Here is a 24,337-nt window from a genome sequence, read left to right as displayed (position 1 = left end):
CACATTAGTGATCAAAGTGATCCAGTCACAGAAAAGCACAACACCTATTGTGGTTTACCATTGTATGTGTCAGGAAATATGACTCAAACATCTTTAAACAAATAAGCTGACTGAGTGAGGAAGTGTTAATCATAGTGCTTAAATAAAAAAAGAACCTACACCACATGTTGTTTGGGAGGGTTTTAATTTTTTTTAAAAATTAAGAAAAGAAAATGCTCTCATCCAAAAATAATCCCCAGCATATTCTGTTGTCAGATACAACTGGAACTTCAAATGGGACTGGCTTCTATGGACAGATGTCACTAAAAAAAATGAGCTTTTTAGCAACAAAACCAGTCCAAAAATACGTCATGACGAGATTAAAAAGCATATATAAATCGCACTGGACTATAAATCGCATTTATTTAGAACCAAGCACCAAGAGAAAACATTACCGTCTACAGCCGCGAGAGGGTGCTCTGTGCTGCTCAGTGCTCCTGTAGTCTACGCTGAAGACATAGAGCGCCCTCTCGCGGCTGTAGACAGTAATGTTTTCTATTGGTTCATTTCTCTTGGTTCATGTCAAATTAATTTTGATAAATAAGTCGCACCTGACTATAAGTCGCAGGACCAGCCAAACTATGAAAAAAGTGCGACTTATAGTCCGGAAAATATGGTATATACATATATATATATATATATATATATACATACAGGTGCTGGTCATATAATTAGAATATCATCAAAAAGTTGATTTCACTAATTCAATTAAAAAAATGAAACTTGTATATTATATTCATTCATTACACACAGACTGATATATTTATATATTTATATATATATATATATATATATATATATATATATATATATACACACACATCCCCCTGAGCCTGAAGAAGGTAGTTATTCTGTTGTTGAGCAGCCCTGATTCAAATAGACATGGCTTTTCTTGTTTAAGAAATGCGTCACCAAAAAATGGACATGTACAGCTTTTCACTTCACAAGAGGTTAACTAATAGACTGGAGTCATGTGGATTACATGTGGATTATTGTGATGCTTTCAGTTAGCTATTTGGACTCTCATTCTGATGGCACCCATTCACTGCAGAGGATCCACTGGTGAGCAAGTGAAGTAATTTCTCCAAATCTGTTCTGATAAAGAAACATTGAATGGCCTGAGGGTGAGAACATTTTCAGCTATTATTATTATTATTTATTTGTATTATTTTTAATGAACTATTACTAGAAAAAAATTGTATAACCCTGAAATAGTTAAGCACAAGAATATACAGGTGTTGGTCATATAATTTGAATATCATCAAAAAGTTTATTTCACTAATTCCATTCAAAAAGTGAAATTTGTATATTATATATATTCATTACACACAAACTGATATATTTCAAATGTTTATTTCTTTACATTTTGATGATTATAACTGACAACTAAGGAAAATCCCAAATTCAGTATCTCAGAAATTTGAATATTGTAAAAAGGTTCAATATTGAAGACACCCTAATCAGCTAATTAACTCAAAACACCTCCAAAGCATTTAAATGGTCTCTCAGTCTAGTTCTGTAGGCTACACAATCATGGGGAAGACTGATGACTTGACAGTTGTCCAAAAGATGACCATTTACACCTTGCACAAGTAGGGCAAGACACAAAAGGTCATTGCAAAAGAGGCTGGCTGTTCACAGAGCTCTGTGTCCAAGCTCATTAATAGAGAGGCAAAGGGAAGGAAAAGATGTGGTAGAAAAAAGTGTACAAGCAATAGGGATAACCGCACCGTGGAGAGGATTGTGAAACAAAACCCATTCAAAAATGTGGGGGAGATTCACAAAGAGTGGACTGCAGCTGGAGTCAGTGCTTCAAGAACCACTACACACAGATGTAAGCAAGACATGGGTTTCAGCTGTTGCATTCCTTGTGTCAAGCCACTCTCGAACAACAGACAGCGTCAGAAGCAGCTAAAGACAAAAAGGACTGGACTGCTGCTGAGGGGACCAAAGTTATGTTCTCTGTTGGAAGTAAATTTTGCATTTCTTTTGGAAATCAGGGTCCCAGAGTCTGGAGGAAGAGAGGAGAGGCACACAATCCACGTTGCTTGAGGTCCAGTTTAAAGTTTCCACAGTCAGTGATGGTTTTGGGTGCCATGTCATCTGCTGGTGTTGGTCCACTGTGTTTTCTGAGGTCCAAGGTCAACACAGCCGTATACCAGGAAGTTTTAGAGCACTTCATGCTTCCTGCTGCTGACCAACTTTATGGAGATGCAGATTTCATTTTCCAACAGGACTTGGCACCTGCATACAGTGCCAAAGCTACCAGTGCCTGGTTTAAGGACCATGGTATCCCTGTTCTTAAGTGGCCAGCAAACTTGCCTGACCTTAACCACATATACAATCTATGGGGTATTGTGAAGAGGAAGATGCGATATGCCAGACCCAACAATCCAGAAGAGCTGAAGGCCACTATCAGAGCAACCTGGGACCTCATAACACCTGAAGAGTGCCACAGACTGATCGACTCCATGCCACACCGCATTGCTGCAGTAATTCAGGCCAAAGGAGCCCCAAATAAGTATTGAGTGCTGTACATGCTCATACTTTTCATGTTCATACTTTTCAGTCGGCCAAGATTTCTAAAAATCCTTTCTTTGTATTGGTCTTAAGTAATATTCTAATTTTCTGAGATACTGAATTTGGGATTTTCCTTAGTTGACAGTTATAATCATCAAAATTAAAAGAAATAAACATTTGAAATATATCAGTCTTTGTGTAATGAATGAATATAATACCGTATATTTCAGACTATAAGTCGCACCTGAGTATAAGTCGCATTTATTTATTAGCAAGAGAAAACATTACCGTCTACAGCCGCCAGAGGGCGCTCTATGCTGCTCAGTGTAGATTACAGGAGCAGTGAGCAGCATAGAGCGCCCTCTCGCGGCTGTAGACGGTAATGTTTTCTCTTGGTTCATGTCTCTTAGTTCATTTCTCTTGGTTCATGTCAAATTAATTTTGATAAATAAGTCGCACCTGACTATAAGTCGGAGGACCAGCCAAACTATGAAAAAAAGTACGACTTATAGTCCGGAAAATACGATATACAAGTTTAATTTTTTTGAATGGAATTAGGGAAATAAATCAACTTTTTGATGATATTCTAATTATATGACCAGCACCTGTATTTTTTTTTCTCTGTCTGCAGCATTACTTACATCAGCTAATCTCAACAAACTTCTAAGCTTCTACCTTCTAAATATTTAACCATTGATCTTGCTATCTATTCATTTTCAACATGACCAATCGCATTCACAAAATTAATAGTAAAAAGATGGGATTCACTGAAAGGCCAATGATGATGTCAGAAGGTTCACAAAATTATGAATTTATAGACTAAATAAAACTGGTTCTTATTTGGGACAAGGTCAAGGCTGAAAATTTGAAATAGTACTGTTGATAAAGGAATTTGTGAAATGGAGTATTGTTTTCTCTTGCATATCCATTGTCTGAAAAAAACAATAGATAAAATTGTAATAAACTTTAGAAAAAATGTGTAACTGTTGATTTAATCTTTTGAATTAATATTTTAAACAAAGGGAATAATGCCTTCAATGTGAAACAGTAGTTTTCAGTCAAAACTTTTTAGTTTAAAATAGTTTTGCTAGTTACACCTAAGATTGCAGATGAGAAGTATTCAGAAGTTTACTTTTGTTGCATATAATAACTTGATAAAGGCAGATTTGTAATTGCAGACATTGCAGACCAGTCATTGCAAACGTCTGGGATGTTTGTTTCACAAGTGTAATAACCACAAACAATGCTACATGTTAACAACGTAACCAGTCAACGGCTCTTGAGACAATGAAAATCATGATGACAGATAATGTCCAAACTGCATTTTAAACTCATGTTTGCTTTAGTGTATTGTTAAATGTTAAACACATAAACTTACAGGGTACCCACAAAAAATGTTTGAGATAATTAAGTCACGCTTAAAAAATTTTTTAAAACAATTATTTAAAGAAAGGCAGCACAAACGGACTTTTAAAGCAAAAAAATTCACAAAAACATAAGTTTGTTAATAAATATACTGTTCAAAATTAGGATCACAGTACATATTTGGACACCGTTTCATTGTCAGACTTAAGTAAAATTGAAAAGTCAAAGCCTTCTTACATTAGAAGTGCTGGTTTCAGCCTAATTGCTGTAGTAATGTCCTTATATCATATACAAAGCACCAGTGATTCTACCTGCTAGCACTCACATTCACATAAGAAGACAAGTTTCAGTGAGTAAGGGCAAAACACACAAGATATAGGACCTTTAATGCCTTGTACATGGCAATATTGCTTCTCTTTTAGAAGAAATAAACTGCTGCAGAAAAAGTTAGGTGCTGTGCAAAATGTAATAAGTAATTGCAACACTCATTACAAATGTAGTGGAGTAAAGAGATAATTGTTAAAAAAAATGTACTGAAGTAGAGAGTTAAATTAAGTTGCGATTACCTTTGATACTCTGCAAAACAAAGAATACTCAAAAAGACACTCAAGTACTGCAACTAATTACATTTACACCACTGCTACATACATCAATCAAAAAACACATTAACAATAATTAGTTAAAAGTATTTGCACTGCATAAATGTGGAAAGTGAAGTTAGTTCTAAGTAAAAGTCTTCTGTCATCTCAATGCAGTGGCACAGAAGTGTGACTTGAGCCAAATACTATTTGGGGCCACAGAATGTGACAATTGTGAGATGTTATAAATAAAGTTATTAAACCTCGTAGTCTCTCTATAACACTTATGAGTACACTAGGAGGAAATCGGCAGCACCACACAATGACAGATCAGTCAACATATTCAATCTCAACTGCTTTCAGAACACCCCACATGGGAGATGACCAGATAATGGATGGAACGTGAAGTCTATTCATTTCTCAGGATGAAAAAAAATAAAAATAAAAAAGGTCACTTTCTGGTTATTTTGTGTTTTAAAATCACTTTCACACTTACCAGGTCACTGGCGCTTTTAGCCAGCTCATCCTGACTGGATGCTGCCGAATCCACCACCAGCTTTTCGAAGCACGTCGAGCCCAAGGACGAGCTCTTCTGCTGGGATATCACCAAATGAGACACCAGCAGCTTGGGGCTCCCATGCGCGGATACGGAAATCTCCGGTTTACTGACTGATGCTCCATCAGCAACGGCCAGGGGTGACATCCCGAGTCCTTTACCGGCGCTAGAGTCCTGCTGCTCGCACAGGGTCCTATCGCCTAAGAAAGACGGCGGAGTTGAGCAGCTCAGATTGGGCTGCGAGGACGAGAAGACTCGGTCCAAGACCTGTTTCTTCTTTCTTTTAAACATCCACAACCCGCTTTCTTTTTTACCATCCCCGCTGCGTCGTTCGGACCCCAGTTTGGGGCTCAAAAACGGTTTGGTCTTCTCTTGGAAATTCCTCCACATCCTTCTCTGGTAGGACGTTGTTTGCGGGTCTTTGGCGCTCTCATCTCTGGGTTTCTCCTCCATAGTTCCCGTCCAGCAGCAGCAGCGGCAGCAGGCTGTCAGCGCGCGGATCGCCAGTGACACTGAAGCGCGTGGGCGAGCGCACAGGAGCGCGTGCTCTTGATCGCAAATGACACTCAGGCACTTACAACACATTCACTTTATCTGTGATACTAGTGACATTATTCAGAGGGTCTTTCATGGCCATTAACATTGAAGGAAACTAAACGGAACCTGCCAGACCGATTGTTTTTTTATTTAATTACATAGATAGCTAGGGTCGAAAACACGCGGTAAAAAATCGAAAGAATAGCCACCAACAAAGGCTACCAGTGAAATAAACGTGACTGCACCTGATTCACTCTTTAAAGACTTAATGGCCTGACAGTAACCTAAGAAATAGCCAGTACAGGAATACATAATTGCAGTATTGTAAGATGCTCCTCCTTCTGGCGAAAGTCCGTGATTATAAGGAATTTGGTGAGTTTTTTTTCTCTCTACAGGTTTGCGTTTGTCATTATATTACAATATTAATATAAGACATTTGAGCTATTAAAATTTGCTTGTTACTATAAAACGTGCTGATAATAATACAGGTGGCACACCGGGAAGACACACGATTTAAAAATGCAAAAATGCCTCTCCAGTAGTTTACTATGGTCAGTAATAACATAAAATCACAACATGCTGTAAACATTCATAAACTTTAATATAATTTTACTTTTGAAAAAAAATTTACTCAAAACATTTAACATCTAACTTATTATGCATTGTATTTTATGATGTTAACGTGTAGCCTATTGTAAGACAATTGGCAAATTTATACTGCAAATGTGGCACTGAAGTGTTTCTGAATTGGTATTTATGTCTTATGTGCTGCACAGATGTGGTATAAATGCATTTACACATCAATCCCAACATTGATGAGCGGCTGAATGGGTCTGAGCAGGCATAATTTAGTCTAGCTTTATGTGCCATTGTGCCTTTACACTGAATTTTGAGCAGGCACAGATTACCTTGGCTGTGTAAAGACACTTTTAGAGTTAATCATTCGATAGGTTTAATATCATTTTCATATTCTTTTCCCATTCAAATTACTTGCATTTACATTGAAAATATTACTATCGATTTAAAAGTGAAGGCAAAGCCAAGGCAATACCACCCACAATAAAACCCACTCAAAATCACAGATTCAGAATCAATCAGAATTATGTATTTATATTATTTATTTATATTACTCATATTTCCTTTTTAAGATCTTACCGTTTGAATTATTGAATTCTATGAAGGGTGTAACAGCTGTTGTAAAGGCATGTCTGTTTGACGAAGAACTGTGAGGTTTTAAATGTTTATGTGTATAAAATTGATTTTACACACAGCAAGTAACAGCACACGTTAGGACATTACTTTAATAATTTCCCTAACGAGACCATCACCACTTAGCTTTGAAGCGTGGAAATACTAAATACCTCTGCTATTGCATAATAGATGTGTTACAAATCATTACTGGTACTCTGGTCAGAAAAGCCCATGAGAATTAATGAGGAGTCTGAGATATCTGGGTTCTGTCTCAATACTTAATCATGCTTCTGTCACAGTGTCTGGTCTGTGATTCCCTGGGTGTCCGCTTGTGGTCTCACTTCCCCATAGTCACCCCACTGCAGGCACTACATTTCCCACAAAGCCTTTGTCCCTTTCATCACTGTTAATTGCACTCAGCTGTCTCCACTTTCATCGTTTTAACCTGTCTATATAAACCGGTCTGTTTCTATTTGTTTGATGGAGTCCTTGTTTTCCATCACCCGATTTTCTCGTGGTCCCTTGTGGTTTTTTCATGTTTCTTGTTTTTGGACCGATTTTGTTGTTATGACCTCTTGCCTGTTTTTGGATGTGATTTTTGGATTCCCCATTAAATACTGTGATTGGATCTCTGTTTGTGTGTACATTCGTAACAGAAGGACTCCATCATGCCCAGATCCAGCAGTGTGGGATTTCGTAACCGTTCCCCAGCCAGCATGGAGGAATGGAGGGGGAGGTTCCGGAACCTAATCACCCTCCGTCAAAAGGGGAGTGAGGTGGGTGGGTTTGCGCAGATCTTATGGACATGGGCAAGATTAAGTCACCAATGATCTTCATGAGTCAGGTCAAGTCACCATTAACGCTCATGAGTCAAGCCCAACCACAGTTAGACCTCATGAGTCAAGTCAAGTCACCAATGATCTTCATGAGCAAAGGCAAGTCACCGTTGATCTTCCTGAGTCAAGTCAAGTCACCGTTGATCTTCCTGAGTCAAGTCAAGTCACCATTGATCTTTCTGAACGAAGTCAAGCCACAGTTGATCTTCCTGAACCCAGTCAAATCACCACAGATCTACCAGAGCCTCTTCACGTCTCTGCTGAACTACCAGAGCCTCATCACGTCTCTGCGGAACTTCCAGAGCCTCGTCATGTCTCAGCCGAACTTCCTGAGCGCTCATCCTATCCTGTCATGGCCATGGAGGCCATCCAGGAACTCACCGCCTGCCCTGTCATGGCCATGGAGACCATCTACCATCTCATCAGGGCCACAGAGGTCACCCTTAACCTATTCATGTTCTCTATTTCAGGCTTACCTGAAGCCCTAGTGGGCTTCTGTCTTGACCGCACGGCTGTGGTGGTCCTCTGCGCCGCCCTGGTGGGCTTATGTCTCGACCGCACGGCTGTGGTGGTCTTCTGCGCCACCATGGTGGGCTCCTGTCTCGACCGCACGGCTGTGGTGGTCATCTGTGCGGCCCTGGTGGGCTACTGTCTCTACCGCACAGCTGTGGTGGTCCTCTGCGCCGCCCTGGTGGGCTTCTGTCTCGACCGCACGGCTGTGGTGGTCCTCTGCGCAGCCCTGGTGGGCTTCTGTCTCGATCGCACGGCTGTGGTGGTCTTCTGCGCCACCATGGTGGGCTCATGTCTCGACCGCACGGCTGTGGTGGTCATCTGCGCCGCCCTGGTGGGCTTCTGTGTCTACCGCACGGCTGTGGTAGTCTCTGCGCCGCCCTGGTGGGCTTCTATCTTGACCTCACGGCTGTGGTGGTCCTCTGCACCGTGCCCTGGTGGGCTTCAGTCTAGACCGCATGGCTGTGGTGATCCTCTGCGCCGCCCTGGTGGGCTTCTGTCTCGACGGCACGGCTGTGGTGGTACTCTGCGCCGCCCTGGTGGGCTTCTGTCTCGACCGCACAGCTGTGGTGGTCCTGTGGGCTTCAGTCTCGACCGCACGGCTGTGGTGGTCCTCTGCGCCGCCCTGGTGGGCTTCTGTCTCGACCGCACGGAGGCTTCTGTCTCGAACGCACGGCTGTGGTGGTCCTCTGCGCCGCCCTGGTGGGCTTCTGTCTCGACCGCATGGATGTGGAGGTCCTCTGCGACGCCCTGATGGGCTTCTGTCTCGACCGCATGGCTGTGGTGGTCCTCTGCGCCGCCTTGGTGGGCTTCTGTCTCTACCGCAAGGCTGTGGTGGTCCTCTGCGCCGCCCTGGTGGGCTTCTGTCACGACCGCACGGCTGTGGTGGTCCTGTGGGCTTCAGTCTCGACCGCACGGCTGTGGTGGTCCTCTGCGCCACTCTGGTGGGCTTCTTTCTCGACCGCACGGCTGTGGTGGTCCTCTGCGCCACCCTGGTGGGCTTCTGTCTTGACCGCACGGCTGTGGTGGTTCTCTGCACTGCCCTGGTGGGCTTTTTTCTCGACCACATGGAGGAGGTGGTCCTCTGCGCCGCCCTGGTGGGCCTCTGTCTCGACCGCATGGCGGTGGTGGTTCTCTGCACCGCCCTGGTGGGGGTCAGTCCCGTCTGCTCAGCTGTGGTGGGCTCCAGTTCCACCTGCTCCACCCTGGATTCCTGCCCTGTCGGCTCTGCCCTGGGCCCCTGAACTTTGCGTTCCCTCCTGGCCTCTTTGTTTTGTTTTTGTTTTTCACTTCCTGTCTCTGTTTCCCTCTATGGACCTGGCCCTCCGTCCCTCCCCGGTCCTCCGCCGGTCCACCTCCCTCCTGGTCTCTGTGTTCCTTGGTTTGTTCTTGTCTTCGGTCGAGCATCTGGTAGTTGCTCCTTAGAGGGGGGGTAATGTCACAGTGTCTGATCTGTGTTTCCCTGGGTGTCCACTAGTGGTCTCACTTCCCCATAGCCACCCCACTGCAGGCACTACATTTCCCACAAAGCCTTTGTCCCTTTCATCACTGTTAATTGCACACCTGTTAATTGCACTCAGCTGTTTCATAGTTTTCACCTGTCTATATATACCGGTCTGTTTCTATCTGTTTGATGGAGTCCTTGTTTTCCGTCACCCAGTTTTCTCGTGGTCACTTGTTTTTTCATGTTTCTTGTTTTTGGACTGATTTTGTTGTTATGACCTCTTGCCTGTTTTTTGATGTGATTTTTGGATTCCCCATTAAATACTGCGATTGGATCTCTCGTTTCCTGTGTGCATTCATAACAGCTTCTTGTAAAATTATAGCATGATGAACTGCTTTTAGTCCATCATTCTAAAGCTGTCATTCTTCACTAGAAAGTTAATTAGCTGTAATAATATTATATTTAGACAAGCAGTTGTATGATTATAAAACAAATTGTCTGCATTATCTAGTTGTCAGGTAGGCCTACCAAATGACCCACTCCTGTCAGAGCATGCCATGTGGTAGCTAAGAGATCAAACTAAACAAACACAGACTACAGGGAAACAGTTCAAAAGTAAGTAAAGATTTCCTCTTTACCTTTCATTTATATTAAGCATATATATGCTTATAAAGGGTTTCTTTCTTTCTTTTGTCATTGTGGCTATGTTATGACGGATGCCTATTAAATCTGTAAATGCTCAGTCAAAAGGATTCACCTCTGTTAAATGAATACTTTATTTATGTGTTCATCAGGGTGAAACTGTACTCAGCGGCAGATAATCAATAGTTGATGTAGTTTGCTGGAGTCCTTGAGTTATGCTCGCTACAGCTAATGCAGTGTAAGAGAAAACAGTACTGTCTTCTAGCTTCCAAAGGCTCTTTACTGCAGTTCATTTTACAAAGTAAAGCATTCTCAGACTCTGTTTACTAATTCTACTATACATTTTATGATTAAATTACATCAAATAAGTTCACATCACACTGTAATGAGATGTCAAAGGCTGCGATGGAGAGAGCTTTTTAAAATTAAGTTTCTGGAGACCAGCTTACTTTACGTTAACAACTGGGGTCTTGAGTGTTAATGTTTACAGGCCTAAAAAAAATTAGTTCTATTACATTTTGAATTAAATGTTTATAGGACATATGGAGAGCCACATGACCAATCAAGAACGCACTCGAAGCATTCTACTGGAACAAGCCATGAAAATCAGGGACGATGTGATGACTGCAACTCAGGGTTCAGTCCGGATGGAGTCTTCTGCTAGAAAACTACTGGAGAACCACATTCAGATCATAACTCACATTGTCAAACAGCTCAGCAAAGACATCCAGGTGCAAATGTAACATTAACGATGACATATATTATATTATATCATATTATATTATATGTACAAATTTAATGTATATTTTCTTTCCTTGTTAATTTAATGGCATAAAATAAATTAATTCTAATTAACCGATGGAGTACGACAGCAAATTTGATATCTTTCTCACATTTTCAAACTCTAAAAAAAATTTTTTATTCTTTTGGAAAGTCATAGAAACATTATCGTTGGTTTTTCTTTTGCCGTTGGGGCAAGTGCAAACAAATATTTGTTGAAGTTTCTATTTAGCCGTATAGAAGTTTACCCAACTATGAAGTTTACCCAACTATGATGTCCGCTTCTGAGAACCCTGCAAATGTAAAAGGGGTTCATTGTGTTTTCTTCTCTCAGAAAGATTCAAACTAATTACACTGATGGACAGTTGATCAATTAGACTTATGATCAAAGCATATCAAAGTTTTACATTTAATTTTCTATTTTACTCTGGCATTGTAATGGAAAATTACTGAAGTCTGTTAAACTGATTGCAGAGAGTGACTGCTGATGTGAGCACATCACTGTTATATGACAGAACAATTTTCTGTCTCCCCAGGTGCTGGAAGCCCAGATTATTGAGAGAGACAACCTTGCTGCAGGGACAACTTTTGCAGTCAAGAGCTTGGATCGCAAGAACATGACGGGTATTGGGGATCTCAGAGGCAGAGTGGCAAGGTCACAATTTACACCAAGATTTTATTTAGAGGTCCAGATAATTATTTTTATTTTTTCATTATTTGTATATATATATTTTTTTATTTTATTAAATTTTATTTTACCAAGATGAATAACGCAATAAATATGAATTTCATAATTTCTGCTTTTGCTTACTTTTTTTCCATTTTATTTCCCCTAAGGTCCACTTGTAATGTTAACCATGTAATTGGAGCACTTTCTTTATCTTGAAAATCAACTGAACCATATAATTGCCAGTGCTGGACCTACTCACTCCAGTTTCTGTCTGAATTTCTTTTTGCCTTAGATGTGATGCTAGCATTGCAAAATTGTCATCAGATGTTAGTGCTGGATGGCGGGACATCCTGAAACTCCGGCAGGAAGTGAGCGAGTTACACTCTGGGCTGGAGCTGAAGCTGAAAGACATGGAGCTCAAGGTGAGACATTAATGACCAAGCCATTGAAGAGCATAGCTAAACTATATTCACGCAAAGGCATTAATTTTAACATCAACACTGCAAAAACACTGAACTGTATTACAGCAGAGACATTTATTACACAGTATGTGCTCCCTGTCATTTTCATGAATGGTTTTACTTTTGCTTCAAACAATGCCATACTGTACATACATATAGTATCTAGATGCTTGTCAAAGAAATAGTATCACCATGGTTTTCCTTTACTTAGGCATACACAAATAAATATTGTGACCAAGTCAGTATGTGCATTAGATATGAAATTGCATCAGCCTTGGCCTGTCTTCCACTGGGGAAACTGCAGTGCTATCATCCACATAAACTGGAGTCCCTGCATGGTGACTGTATGGGGAGTAACAGTAAATTACAGTGATTGCGGTGCATTGGCTCTGGGGAGTGGGCACCACACACCATAATGGTAATTGAAAATGAAAGGGGATGAGGACAGCCGGAGCTTGAGTGTGTCAAATACACATGGGAACAATAGTTTGCCATGCACACTGATGTCAAAACATGCAAAATACATGTTAATTTTAAATTTTATGTTTTATATGTTTTTTTTTTTATGATAACTGGTTTAGGAATGCTGCATTTAGGGATAACCTTTCCAAGGCTATTTAACCAGCTTGATTTGATACAGTTTGGAGCTAGAAGGACAATGAAAACTATGTGAAGTGAGTGTGATGTCAGTTGTGTTTTATATTGTCTTGTTATCTGCCAGCTGTCTCAGGATGTTGGAAAACTAGAGGTGTCACTGTCAGAGAAGTTCATTTCTCAGAGGAACATCACTGGAGATTTACAGAAGGACATAAAACGACTGGATTTGAAGTAAGAGCAATCAAAGCCTCTTCTCAGTAGTCATTGTTATGATTGCTTTACATGTACACTACTTATAAATAAAGTACTGTAGGCCTACAAAAGCTGCTACTGGGGCAGTACCATTTAAAAAAAAAATTCATGTTTACCCCGCTGCCTATTAGTACCTTAAAGGTACATATTAATACCTAAGTGTACATATTAGTACCCTTTGAAAAGATCCACTAGTCTTTATTTTCTGATAGTATAGTATTCATCCAGGAATGAAACTGTGGACTGTATTTGAGTCACTGAATCATTCACTTAACCAATGTCAGTAATTCCAAACACCATTCACAATGAATATGTTATACACATTTTACTCTACTTTATTGACATTAAAAATACAACAGTTTTAGTAAAACAAATATTGTATATATATATATATAGAGAGAGAGAGAGAGAGAGAGAGAGAGAGAGAGATTTGAACTAGTGAAAATTCTAGAATATAATTTAGAATATAAGTTTTACAAAAAATATTATATAGAATATATTTATTGACTAAAACATATGCTGGAGCATTTTGAAATAAACACTGATTACTTTTGTGACTTCAAAAATGTTATTAGGGTTTGCTTGTTTTTGTATTCTGGCACAGCATTTTTATTGTATTTAGCAATAAAAGATAAAAAAGAAAAGAAAAGAAAAAAGAAGAGAAAAAGAAAAGGCCAAACACCATTGATTCTTGCATGTCTCATAACCAAATGTGACAGGCCAAGTTGGAATATACTGAAGTGTGAATTCAATTTTTAATTTATTTATGGCAGACATGTTTTCAAAGTGGTTTGGGCTGTAAGACAGCTAATATTTAGTCAGACCAGTTGCAGAAATCTATTCTAGGCCCCTTGTTTTTTCTAATAAAATTTCAACTGTGATGGGCACTAGTGAAGGGACTCAACAGCCCTGACATCACTTATTGCAATGCTTTCCCACCGGCCAATTCTATTGAATCTGCTGTCAGGAGGATTTGTTCTATTGAGACTGATGTAAATAGGAAACTTGAGAAGGGCCTGGTGTTTTGGCACCAAATGGCTCCCAGGGGAACCAGTGACTCACCAAATATACCTCCAAATAGTGCAACTGCCAGTCTATGTGCTGCAACATTGGCAATATGGCATGTGCAAGGTGATGCTCTCCATCTATGTGACAATATTGGCTCCTGACTGCACTGTGGAGCACAGATGGCAGCTTCATCATGCTGAAATGGAGCCTTGCCTGTGATCCCAGTGGAAGGCGTATTTTCATGATGTGACAGAATCAAAGCAATTGGCTGGCTATGCTTGGGCTGTTATGTAATAATGGTGAGTCAAGATAGCTAACTGTGGGCCATGAAGAGAAGCATATGGGCCAAAGAAAAATAAACACATTGAGAAAGAAGCTGGGAACTATATCATGAGCCCAAATGTGAGAGTGATGTCAAATAGACACAGTTTAACCTTTATAAAAGGGTAAATTTCAACCTAAAGGTCAGGGCTAGTTTACACACTTTTTACTTTAATTAATATTCCTCAGTGTTGAGTTATTTTTGAAAGCCAGTTTATGTATAAGCTAAGCACATACCATTAGACTTGACCACAATAAAAAAAAGCCTTTGAACATTTCCGCCAAACACTGAAGAAGCAACATAATGTATCATACTATTGGTTGGTATTGTTTTGTTTTGTAGAATTTAAATTACAAAAAGACGCCTTGACCTGATCTGACAGTAAACATAGGATGTTGGAATTGTAGCTTTACCATAACCAAACCAAGAGTGTATTAAAACATTATATCACAATATCTTAATGACATTAATTAATACAGGATTAATGCAAGTGTAGTATTAAATGCGGCATATATGTGTGTATATTTATGCAGGATCTCTAGTGGTCTGAGGGAGGTGGAGGAGCAGACAGTGAGACTGAGGAAGTGGGCAGAAGAGCAGATGAAAACCACAGTTCAATCACACACACAGAGCAGCCAGCAGCTGCACACACTGCTGCAGGAGAGAGCGGTAAATGTGTTAATGTGTCAATGCAGTATTCTGAGTAATTATAACAAGTGAGCTACACCATAGTGAAATTACACAGAGGTTTAACGTTTGTGGCCTCAAACTCAAACTACAATTTAAAGGCCACACCTACTAATAAATTATGCATATAATGATATAAATTAATAATATATACTTTTGTTTATACAGTATATAGTTAAGTCATTCAACTCTTGATGGCGCAGACTGATATATCATTTGCATTACATCATTTACATGACACAATAATGACACAACCTCTGCTGATTCTTCAGCCATTGAGCTTTCTCGCCAGTGTTGGGGGTAATGCATTACAAGTAACGCGAGTTACGTAATCAGATTACTTTTTTCAAGTAACTAGTAAAGTAACGCATTACTTTTTAATTTACAAGAAAATATCTGAGTTACTTTTTCAAAAAAGTAACGCCAGTTACTTTGTATTCCCACTTTTTGACTGACAAGCCTCCTGTTCCCATATTGAGAGAAATCGGGAAGTATGGAGGCGTTGTGTGCGCTGTGTGAACATGTTACTGTAGTTCTAGACTAAATGTGAATGTGCATTAATTCATCCCACTCACAAAAAAAACAAAAAACAAAACAGATTTAGTATTCATCAAAATTAATCAAAACAGTGAAATGCAAACTCAGAATACGACACAAACCTGCAATAACTAAATATATTAAATAACACAAATGTATCTATTCCAATTTTATTAACAGTGTCTTTGCTGCTGACTTTTAATGATCCAGTTCAACCATACTAATAATTAAAAAATGACTTTAGATAAACTAACAATTGTGCTTCATTGTTTTTTTTTTATTGCTGAAGAGTGTTGAACCTTCTTCTCCTGTGTTCTACTTTACAGACGTGAATTTACTTTTCCTTCAGCCTGAGGTTTATTCATTACACTTTTTGGTGTGAAAGGGCTTTTACATTTGCTATAAATAGAACTTCTTATATTAAAAACAATCAAGCCCTGCTCATATTTAAAAAGTAACGTGAAAGTAACGCAAAAGTATAAAAGTAACACATTACTTTCCATAAAAAGTAACTAAGTAACATATTTAGTTACTTTTTTAGGGAGTAACGCAATATTGTAAGGCATTACTTTTAAAAGTAACTTTCCCCAACACTGTTTCTCGCTCAACATTTAAATAGTCTGCTGTGAGCTGGATTTACAGAAACCCTCCAACTCCCCCAGCTCCACCTGTCTAGACATGCTAAGGTATTTATCTATGTCTATTCATGCAGCAGCATATCTTAAATGCTCATAGAAGCAGGTCTGTGCATCTGTTGGCAGTAGCAAGCAGTGTCTGCAGCAGCAGTGTGTGTGGCAGATCTAGTCTGGCAATACCACATACATTTACATTGTCATATCCAATAACATGTTAAAAAGAATATGTATATATTCTGTGCAAAATATGTACTTAGGTTGAAGTGGAAAGCATGTTAAAGGAGAACATGGCTCTTCTCTCTGGTCATGTGGAGAGGTTGGAGACACAGTTGGAGAAGGTGCGATCATCTGACAGGACCAAGCACTCAGAGAACAAACTCAACCGCACGATCAACACTTTGGAGCAGTGCTTCAGAGAAGAACTAGAGCAGATGAGGAGGGAGTACCAGTCAGGCGAGTCTTACATGAGAATGACATAACCATACATGCACAATAAACCCTTTAGAACATCTCAACTCAAACCTGTTAACTACCATTCAAAAGTTTGTACCCCAAACGTTTTAGCTTAGTGAATATGAAAAGTGAAAGTATAACATTGAATTTTTACTCCATATTTGGTGCCTCTACATACACCTCTGGATCAGCAAATCATTGCAAGCCTAAATCTGACCAACGAACTAGCACTTTAGCTGTTATGAGGTCATTTCTTAACAACAGATTGGAAAGATTATGTTCTGGCTGCCTGACATGCACTAGCCAAAATAAGCGGCCCAATTTATCTCTCCTGAAGCTGTTTTTGCAGGCTGTTTGCTTGGAAAATTAATGTGTGAATAGAAAGCATGGTTCAAATTGGGACTGAAACATTCTTTTGGTATCATTTGAAGCTTAATGTACAGGCAAGCCCGCTCGGTATCTTCCACCCTAGCAGATTTGACATTTATTAGTTTATCTAGATTTCCTTCCAACTGCTCGATTTCTAAATGTTATGGACAGAATATGCCGTTTTCCAGGCATCCAGTACAAAAGACCAAATCAACCTCAATAAACATGTTAATTGTGACCGCTTCAGCTAAAGACATACTGTACATTACTTTCACTCTCAAATTCTCTTTGAGATACCTGTGGCGGACTGAAGGCAGGTGATGCATTATAGATGAGACTTCTAACATACACTTCTACCACAGAATCAATGCTTCCACAGCTTTTTGAAGGTGGTCTCCTCCATTATATTTGCTAGGGTTCCAGGCGGTTCATGATGCTATTGCGTCTTTGAGACATATCGGCGACACCAAAGCAAAGCTGGACAAAGGAGAGCTGCAACGAGACATTAGACAGATCCAGAGAAACATGGTAGGACTGAAGGAGCCCTGACTGGATTATTCTTTTAGAAGACATATATACTGGAATATACAACCTGTGTGAGAACACAAAGTATGATTCAGCAAAATGTGGGCAGATGAACAATATAATCAAATAAGCTCTAAATTGTTTTCTACATTTAAAAAACAAAAACAAAAAAAACATTGCGTAGAGTCATTTTTCTTGAATCTCTTTTTTCTAGACCAGACTTTAAAGTCAGATTTTGAGTGAACAATCATAGTTGATGAAATTCAGTCAAGGTACAATATTCCAATATTATCCAATATTAGAAGCACAATACTTGTGCATGCTCAATACTGAAAGATTAAGAAGATTAATTGTTCTGTTTGTCTGCATGTCACCAGGCCAATATTGATTGTAATGAATGTTGGAATAAACAAACAAGATTGCTTTGCTTTCATTTAATTTTTCAAGTCACCAATGCATACTTGCAAAGCATAAATACACCCAACATAAACCACTATTGTTATTGTTATGTGCTTTAATATTTCAGAGACTTGATGGCTTTCTGCAGTTGACCATAGGTCAGTTCTGCAGAGATGACTAAAGTCGGTTATTTGGAAATGACAGTGGGAAAAAACAGGTCTGTTTGTTCTGCCAGTGCTTCTTGTAGGGCAAAGACAACAGATAAAAACCAATTCATTTGAATTCTTGGATTCTCTGACCATAATCAGACCATCTGAAGAGCAGATATCCCGCTGCTGCACTTTCAAATGCACCCAATAGTGATTTTAGATGCAAAGCAATGACTCTTTTGAGTTACATAATAGCAATAGCAGTAGATTTAATTGATTATAGCAGGCTGAGCCCAGCGGCAATCCTAAATATGGCAAAACAGTTGCAGTGGGGAAGCCACATAAAAATAATCATGAATCATTAACATAATTTTTCACGTGTCAGTGCCCATGTGAATGCAATACAACGAGCATAGGCTAATTCAGTTATACCAAGAACTGCTATTAAAGGAGCCATTCATATAGATCAAATGTATTTTAAATTATCTAAGCAAAGATATCCATACATAATGAAATGTACTTGGTCATGTAAAGACTTTCAGATTTGTAAGCACATTGATCGGTGAGTAAACTGCTGAGTCTGTAGGAGATAAGGCAGAACAGCTGGAGCTGCTAGATGGTTATACAGTGAGGTGCAGATCTCCTGTGGGATTTGAGGACGCCGGTGGACTGTTTCAGTTGGATGGATAAAGGCGTCTGTGGAAATCCACCAGTCTGCTGTCTCCTTCTGCTGTCGCTTTCACCAACAGGGTCTACAAGACCAAAACACAATGTCATTCTTAAAGGGATCATGACCTTTGGATTTTTAAAAAATTATTTTAATGTGTAATTTGAGGTTCACGTCATATTCACTTCAACCGTCATATATTCGAAAATATATAGTTTTAAACCATGGTATAAAACGATTCGTTTGTTCCTGATACTGGGGACCTTCTGAAGGCTCCAGACACAAATATGTTTGTTTAAACCAAATGCATCAAAGTGAGCATTCATCTACTCTTCCATTTGACCTGTTGTCAGTAGATCAAAATCATGGACCACATTACATGGTGAACAGGCATCTGCATACTGTATCCAGTGTAGACAGCATTAGTAATGGGTTCTATTTGCTTTTGATGCATCGTTTGTGTCTGATGTAAGCAGGTGTCAGACTGAATGCCAATTATTATTATGTAAAATGATTCATCGATGCTCTAGAGGCACCCATTTGAAAATGTATTTGCCTCTATGATGTCATAAATGTATCCAAATGAGACTTTATCCTTTTTTTGATACTGATGAAGACGTTTTCAGCGATGACCTTTTCAGAATGTATTAATGATACAAATACCTCTTAAATAAATTTTAGCATTTTTATATATATATATATATATATATATATAAAATGCATTGACCCTTTTAAATACAAAGCTTGAGCTTGTTAATGTATTTTATTCATCTCATCAACTGCATTAGATGGCCAAAAGTTAACCATTCATACAATTACAACAATCTTTGAAGCACTTAGAAATAAGTACATTTATGAATTAATAATTGGAATTGGTATTAATCCTAATACAGTAGGTGGCTGATGTTATAGTTTCAGCATGCTTTATTATATTAGAATTGAATCTCATTAGGGGCAACACAGCCTGAGTTGCTAAATTGTTTTCAAGTAGCGCGAGTGGATGCAATTGCTCACATCTATCAGCTCCAGGTCATCTTTGGCGTGCAGGTGGCGCAGGAGGTACCAACGTGCCACTGACACTATTGTTTCAGAGTTCCCTGAGGCGGAAGCATAAACAATCTTCTCCAACAGGCGACGGGTTTCCCTGTAGAAGAACAAAACATGGTTAATCAGATACTGATCCAGTTTAACCTCTGATATCATGAATAAAGGTGATATATATATATATTTTTTTTTTAAATATATTTAAATAGACTAAATAAGAATGCAATGCCAAGATGAGACAAAAAATGAAATATAAATATGTGGCACAGAACAGGTCTGGCTGATCTGACATGATGACTGAATATCAGGGTGACAATAAATGTGATTTGAACACAAAACCCTACTAAAGCTATATGCCAAAAAAAAGCAGCAAGAGAGTGGCACAAAAGCACCTTGTGCTTTGTGTAATGGCCCTACCTGGCACCCATCTTTAAAGAGAACTGCAGTAAGGCTTGGAAGAGCAGAGCTACTGGTGAGCTGCCCATCTTTAAGACTTCAGCGCTGGCCTCCAACACCAGATCCTTCCACTCAGAGACACAAACACCAGCCTGTTGTCAGAAGAACAATTAGATATATTTACACAATATTTACTTGTATTGTAAAATGGTCTGTTTTGGTATATACACTTTGTGCAATAGGATTAAGAAATTAAAACTGTTTGTTTTCAGTTAACTTAGTTTTCAGTTTACATCTAAAAAGTTTTAGATGTATTTTAGCTGGCTAAGTTCAGCCTAATATATGACTGGAGTCTGGATACGCTTGAAGGCTGGCACGCTTTAATTAAAAGTAATGAAAGGCTAGCCATTAATTTAATTAAACCGGCAATTCTGCAGTCAGCTAAAATTAAGGCAACAAGCTGACAGAAGATGGAGGGGAGTGGGACAGACAAAAAGAAAAGGGAGGGAGGGAGAAAATGCAGAGAGAAAGGGATAAAATATGCAAGAAAGATGCCTGAAGCTGTTGTTAGAGGCTTAGCCAAAAATAATATAATGTTCATTAGCAGTCACACAGACACTATTTTAAAATGCAGGCAAAATACTTTAAACTGTTACAAGGAATACAGCAAGAAACCTCCCAGATGTACCCAAATGTATTAGAAATGTAATAAAAATAATAACATAGAAATTATACAGAAAAAAATTATTCCTGTGCTTGTCAAGTTTTCAAGCTGCCATTACTCCAGTTTTTTCTTATTATCAATGTTTAAACTGTTGTGCTGCTTTATATTTTTGTGGAAACTGTGATACACTTATTTTTCCAGGATTCTTTAATCAACAGAAAGTTGACAGCATTTATTTGAAATAGAAATATTTTATAACTTGTCTTTATAATGTCTTCACTGTCACTTTTGATTTACCATGTCCTTGTTAAATAAAACTAATAATTTATTTCAAAACAACATCTTACTGTCCCTAAACTTTAAATGGAATTCTATATAATTATACTTAAAAGTTAAATGAACTAAACACAATACTATGAGCCCAGAGTGAACTGATAACTTTTTTTTAGCTTTCCACTATTAGACTGTCAAAAGCACTACAATTGGACTCCTTTCTTTCATCATTTGCCCCATGATTGTCTGCCGTATTACAGTGCATGCTTGTTTGAAAGTCTTTTCATAGCTGTTCTTCCATCCAAGTCAGTATTTTATGAAGACTGCAGGATTATCAGACAGTGATCTCCTGAGTTATTATGAGCTGTATTCTTTCCTGAGAACCGTTCCTCTCTGTCTTACAGATGGTTAAGACAGGATTCAGACTGCAGCTACCATATATTTGTGTTTGAAACCCCAATGCACATGAGCTAACGCTAAGACTTGGGATTTGCCAGGTTTGACAGCTGTCTATAGAGGTACTCCATCTACAAGAAGAACTTTTAGAAGAAACCACTGCCAAAAAAAGTATTGTTCATTTTTCTATTCTGCATTATTCTTCAATCATTAATATTCAGACAATTTAGTTACTGCTTGAGACTGACAAAGTCTGAAGTCTAAGACCACATGTAGACTTTGTATCTGACGTAAATTTAACACACTGCTGTGTGTGTGCACTTTGGATGGGTTAAATGCAGAGCACGAATTCTGAGTAAGGGTCACTATACTTGGCTGTATGTCAGGACACTCACTTTTTTTTTTCACTTTCATATATATATATATATATACAGGTGCTGTATATATAATTATATATCATCAAATAATGATATCTAATTAGATATATCATATAATTAGAATATCATCAAAAAGTTGATTTCACTAATTCCATTAAAAAAAACTTGTATATTATATTCATTCATTACACACAGACTGATATATTTCAAATGTTTATTTCTTTTATATGGAGTCGATCAGTCTGTGGCACTGCTCAGATGTTATGAGAGCCCAGGTTGCTCTGATAGTGGCCTTCGGCTCTTCTGCATTCTTGGGTCTGGCATATCGCATCTTCCTCTTCACAATACCCCATAGATTGTATATGGGGTTAAGGTCAGGCGAGTTTGCTGGCCAAGTAAGAACAGGGATACCATGGTCCTTAAATAAACCACGTACTGGAAGCTTTGGCACTGTGTGCAGGTGCCAAGTCCTGTTGAAAAATGAAATCTGCATCTCCATAAAGTTGGTCAGCAAATGCAAAATTTACTTTCATCAGAGTGCATAACTTTGGACCAATTAGCAGCAGTCCAGTCCTTTTTGTCATTAGACGCTTCTGATGCTGTCTGTTGTTCAAGAAACCAATCTCTTGCATACATCTGTGCGTAGTGGTTCTTGAAGCACTGACTCCAGCTGCAGTCCACTCTTTGTGAATCTCCCCCACATTTTTGAATGGGTTTTGTTTCACAATCCTCTCCACGATGCGGTTATCCCTATTGCATGTACACTTTTTTCTACCACATCTTTTCCTTCCCTTTGCCTCTCTATTAATGTGCTTGGACACAGAGCTCTGTGAACAGCCAGCCTCTTTTGCAATGACCTTTTGTGTCTTGCCCTCCTTGTGCAGGGTGTCAATGGTCGTCTTTTGGACAACTGTCAAACGTGTTTTGAGTTAATTAGCTGATTAGAGTGTGGCACCAAGTGTCTTCAATATTGAACCTTTTCACAATATTCACATTTTCTGAGATACTGAATTTGGGATTTTCATTAGTTGTCAGTTATAATCATCAAAAATAAAATAAATAAACATTTGAAATATATCAGTCTGTGTGTAATGAATGAATATAATATACAAGTTTGACTTTTTTAATGGAATTAGTGAAATAAATCAACTTTTTGATGATATTCTAATTATATATATATATATATATATATACATATATATATATATATATATATATATATATATATATATATATATATATATATATATAATAATAATTTTTTTGTAGTATTTACATTTTTTGGTAGTTAAAAAAGTAAAGTAATCTGTCTGATTACTTGTACTAATGATTTTAGTCATTTGGGCCGCACTGTATACTGTAAAAAAGTGTCTGAGAAAACTGTGTCTGTTTCTCCCAGCATCCGTGTAGATTAATCTGGTACTCACCAAACATGGCATAAGTGCTAGCAGGGCTAGTCGGAGCAGGCTGCTCATCTTCCCGAAGTGGTCACCGAGCTGAGAGGCCAGCTGAAGACTCTGTCTATATGCCACAGAGGCCTGAGCCAGCAGACCCTGAGAGCGGTACACTTCTGCCAACCACTGAGAGACAGCAAGATCAAATTAACAACTCTCCAGTTGCCACATGTCTACATTTTGCTAAACTTCCTTCCTACAATATTTGCAGTATAAAAACATTTGTTTATTTCATTTAAAATCTCCTGTTATTTAACCAGGGGAAACAAAAATGGCAACATTTAAAAATAAATATGAATAACATAGCAAGATTCACATTCAAACTTTTACTATGAAATCAAACTGACACCAAGCTCTCCTCCTGTGAGATGCTGAGTGTACGTACATGCCAGGCGGACACAGATGTGTGGTTGGCCATGACCGCAGCACTGAGCTGATCCAGCACCGCAGGAGGAACACAGTTACCAGCTTTAGACAACAGGAGGTGCTCACACTGAACCTGCCTTAACATCAAGAACACAACAGGATGCTCTGGAGAAACACTCAGAACCTGAGAGAGGAATAGGAAAGTATCAGAGGTGGAAAGTAACGAATTACATTTACTCGCGTTACTGTAATTGAGTAGCTTTTTTGTGTACTTCTACTTTTTTAAGTATTTTTTTTAATCTGTAATTTTACTTTTACTTAAGTATATTTTGTTTAAAGTATTGTACTTCGCTACATTTTAAAACACATTAATTACTGAGTAAAAAAAAAAAAGTCAGTAAATAATGGGCAGGAGGGCAAACTGGCGCTAAAATCACAAGGAAGATGCAGACGGACAAAACAGGCGTTAGTGGTGCAGACATGCTCTATTATGCTGTGTATGCTGTGCTTGCCTAGGGAGACCAAACTAGCAGTTTATAAAATCTCGACAAGACATCAACCCCACGTAAGCATATAGAGGTGAGCTAAATAATTGCGTCATTGCATTGGTGGTTAAAATGATGCTCTGACATTTTAGC

At 38.7% G+C, this 24,337-nt stretch overlaps 3 protein-coding genes across 6 annotated transcripts in view; 1 reads left to right on the top strand and 2 right to left on the bottom strand.

Moving 5' to 3' along the window:
- LOC132138731 (multiple C2 and transmembrane domain-containing protein 1-like) overlaps positions 1 to 5,563 on the bottom strand; it is a 145,588-nt gene extending 140,025 nt beyond the window's left edge. For all 4 annotated transcript variants that reach the window (XM_059547698.1, XM_059547700.1, XM_059547699.1 and 1 more), the window contains exon 1: positions 4,999 to 5,563. In XM_059547698.1, the coding sequence (XP_059403681.1) occupies positions 4,999 to 5,511 (513 nt within the window). In that variant the 5' untranslated portion in view covers positions 5,512 to 5,563. The remainder of the gene's footprint in view (positions 1 to 4,998) is intronic.
- Positions 5,564 to 10,299: 4,736 nt separating this feature from the next.
- Positions 10,300 to 17,936, top strand: fam81b (family with sequence similarity 81 member B). The gene is made up of 7 exons (XM_059547696.1): positions 10,300 to 10,949; positions 11,535 to 11,653; positions 11,961 to 12,090; positions 12,851 to 12,957; positions 14,842 to 14,977; positions 16,425 to 16,620; positions 17,405 to 17,936. Exons 1-7 carry the CDS (start codon positions 10,746 to 10,748, stop codon positions 17,536 to 17,538), a joined length of 1,026 nt encoding a protein of 341 aa, XP_059403679.1. The 5' UTR covers positions 10,300 to 10,745; the 3' UTR covers positions 17,539 to 17,936.
- Positions 17,934 to 24,337, bottom strand: part of LOC132138715 (tetratricopeptide repeat protein 37-like) — a 31,487-nt gene continuing 25,083 nt past the window's right edge. The window contains exons 37-41 of the mRNA XM_059547697.1: positions 23,719 to 23,883; positions 23,307 to 23,459; positions 20,191 to 20,321; positions 19,744 to 19,873; positions 17,934 to 18,814 (exon numbers count right to left, since the gene is read on the bottom strand). Coding sequence (XP_059403680.1) covers positions 18,737 to 18,814; positions 19,744 to 19,873; positions 20,191 to 20,321; positions 23,307 to 23,459; positions 23,719 to 23,883 — 657 coding nt within the window. The 3' untranslated portion in view covers positions 17,934 to 18,736. The remainder of the gene's footprint in view (positions 18,815 to 19,743; positions 19,874 to 20,190; positions 20,322 to 23,306; positions 23,460 to 23,718; positions 23,884 to 24,337) is intronic.

Source organism: Carassius carassius, chromosome 4 (assembly GCF_963082965.1).
Source record: "Carassius carassius chromosome 4, fCarCar2.1, whole genome shotgun sequence".
Classification (NCBI taxonomy): domain Eukaryota; kingdom Metazoa; phylum Chordata; class Actinopteri; order Cypriniformes; family Cyprinidae; genus Carassius; species Carassius carassius.
This window is presented reverse-complemented; position numbering and strand designations above follow the sequence as displayed.

What these genes read in the sequence shown, in the direction of transcription:
- fam81b (XM_059547696.1), top strand. Translation starts at nt 10,746, where the DNA reads ATGTTTATAGGACATATGGAGAGCCACATGACCAATCAAGAACGCACT. An exon ending in CACTGCTGCAGGAGAGAGCG is followed by an intron (nt 14,978 to 16,424) that starts GTAAATGTGTTA and finishes ATATGTACTTAG; the next exon opens with GTTGAAGTGGAAAGCATGTT. An exon ending in GAGGAGGGAGTACCAGTCAG is followed by an intron (nt 16,621 to 17,404) that starts GCGAGTCTTACA and finishes TATATTTGCTAG; the next exon opens with GGTTCCAGGCGGTTCATGAT.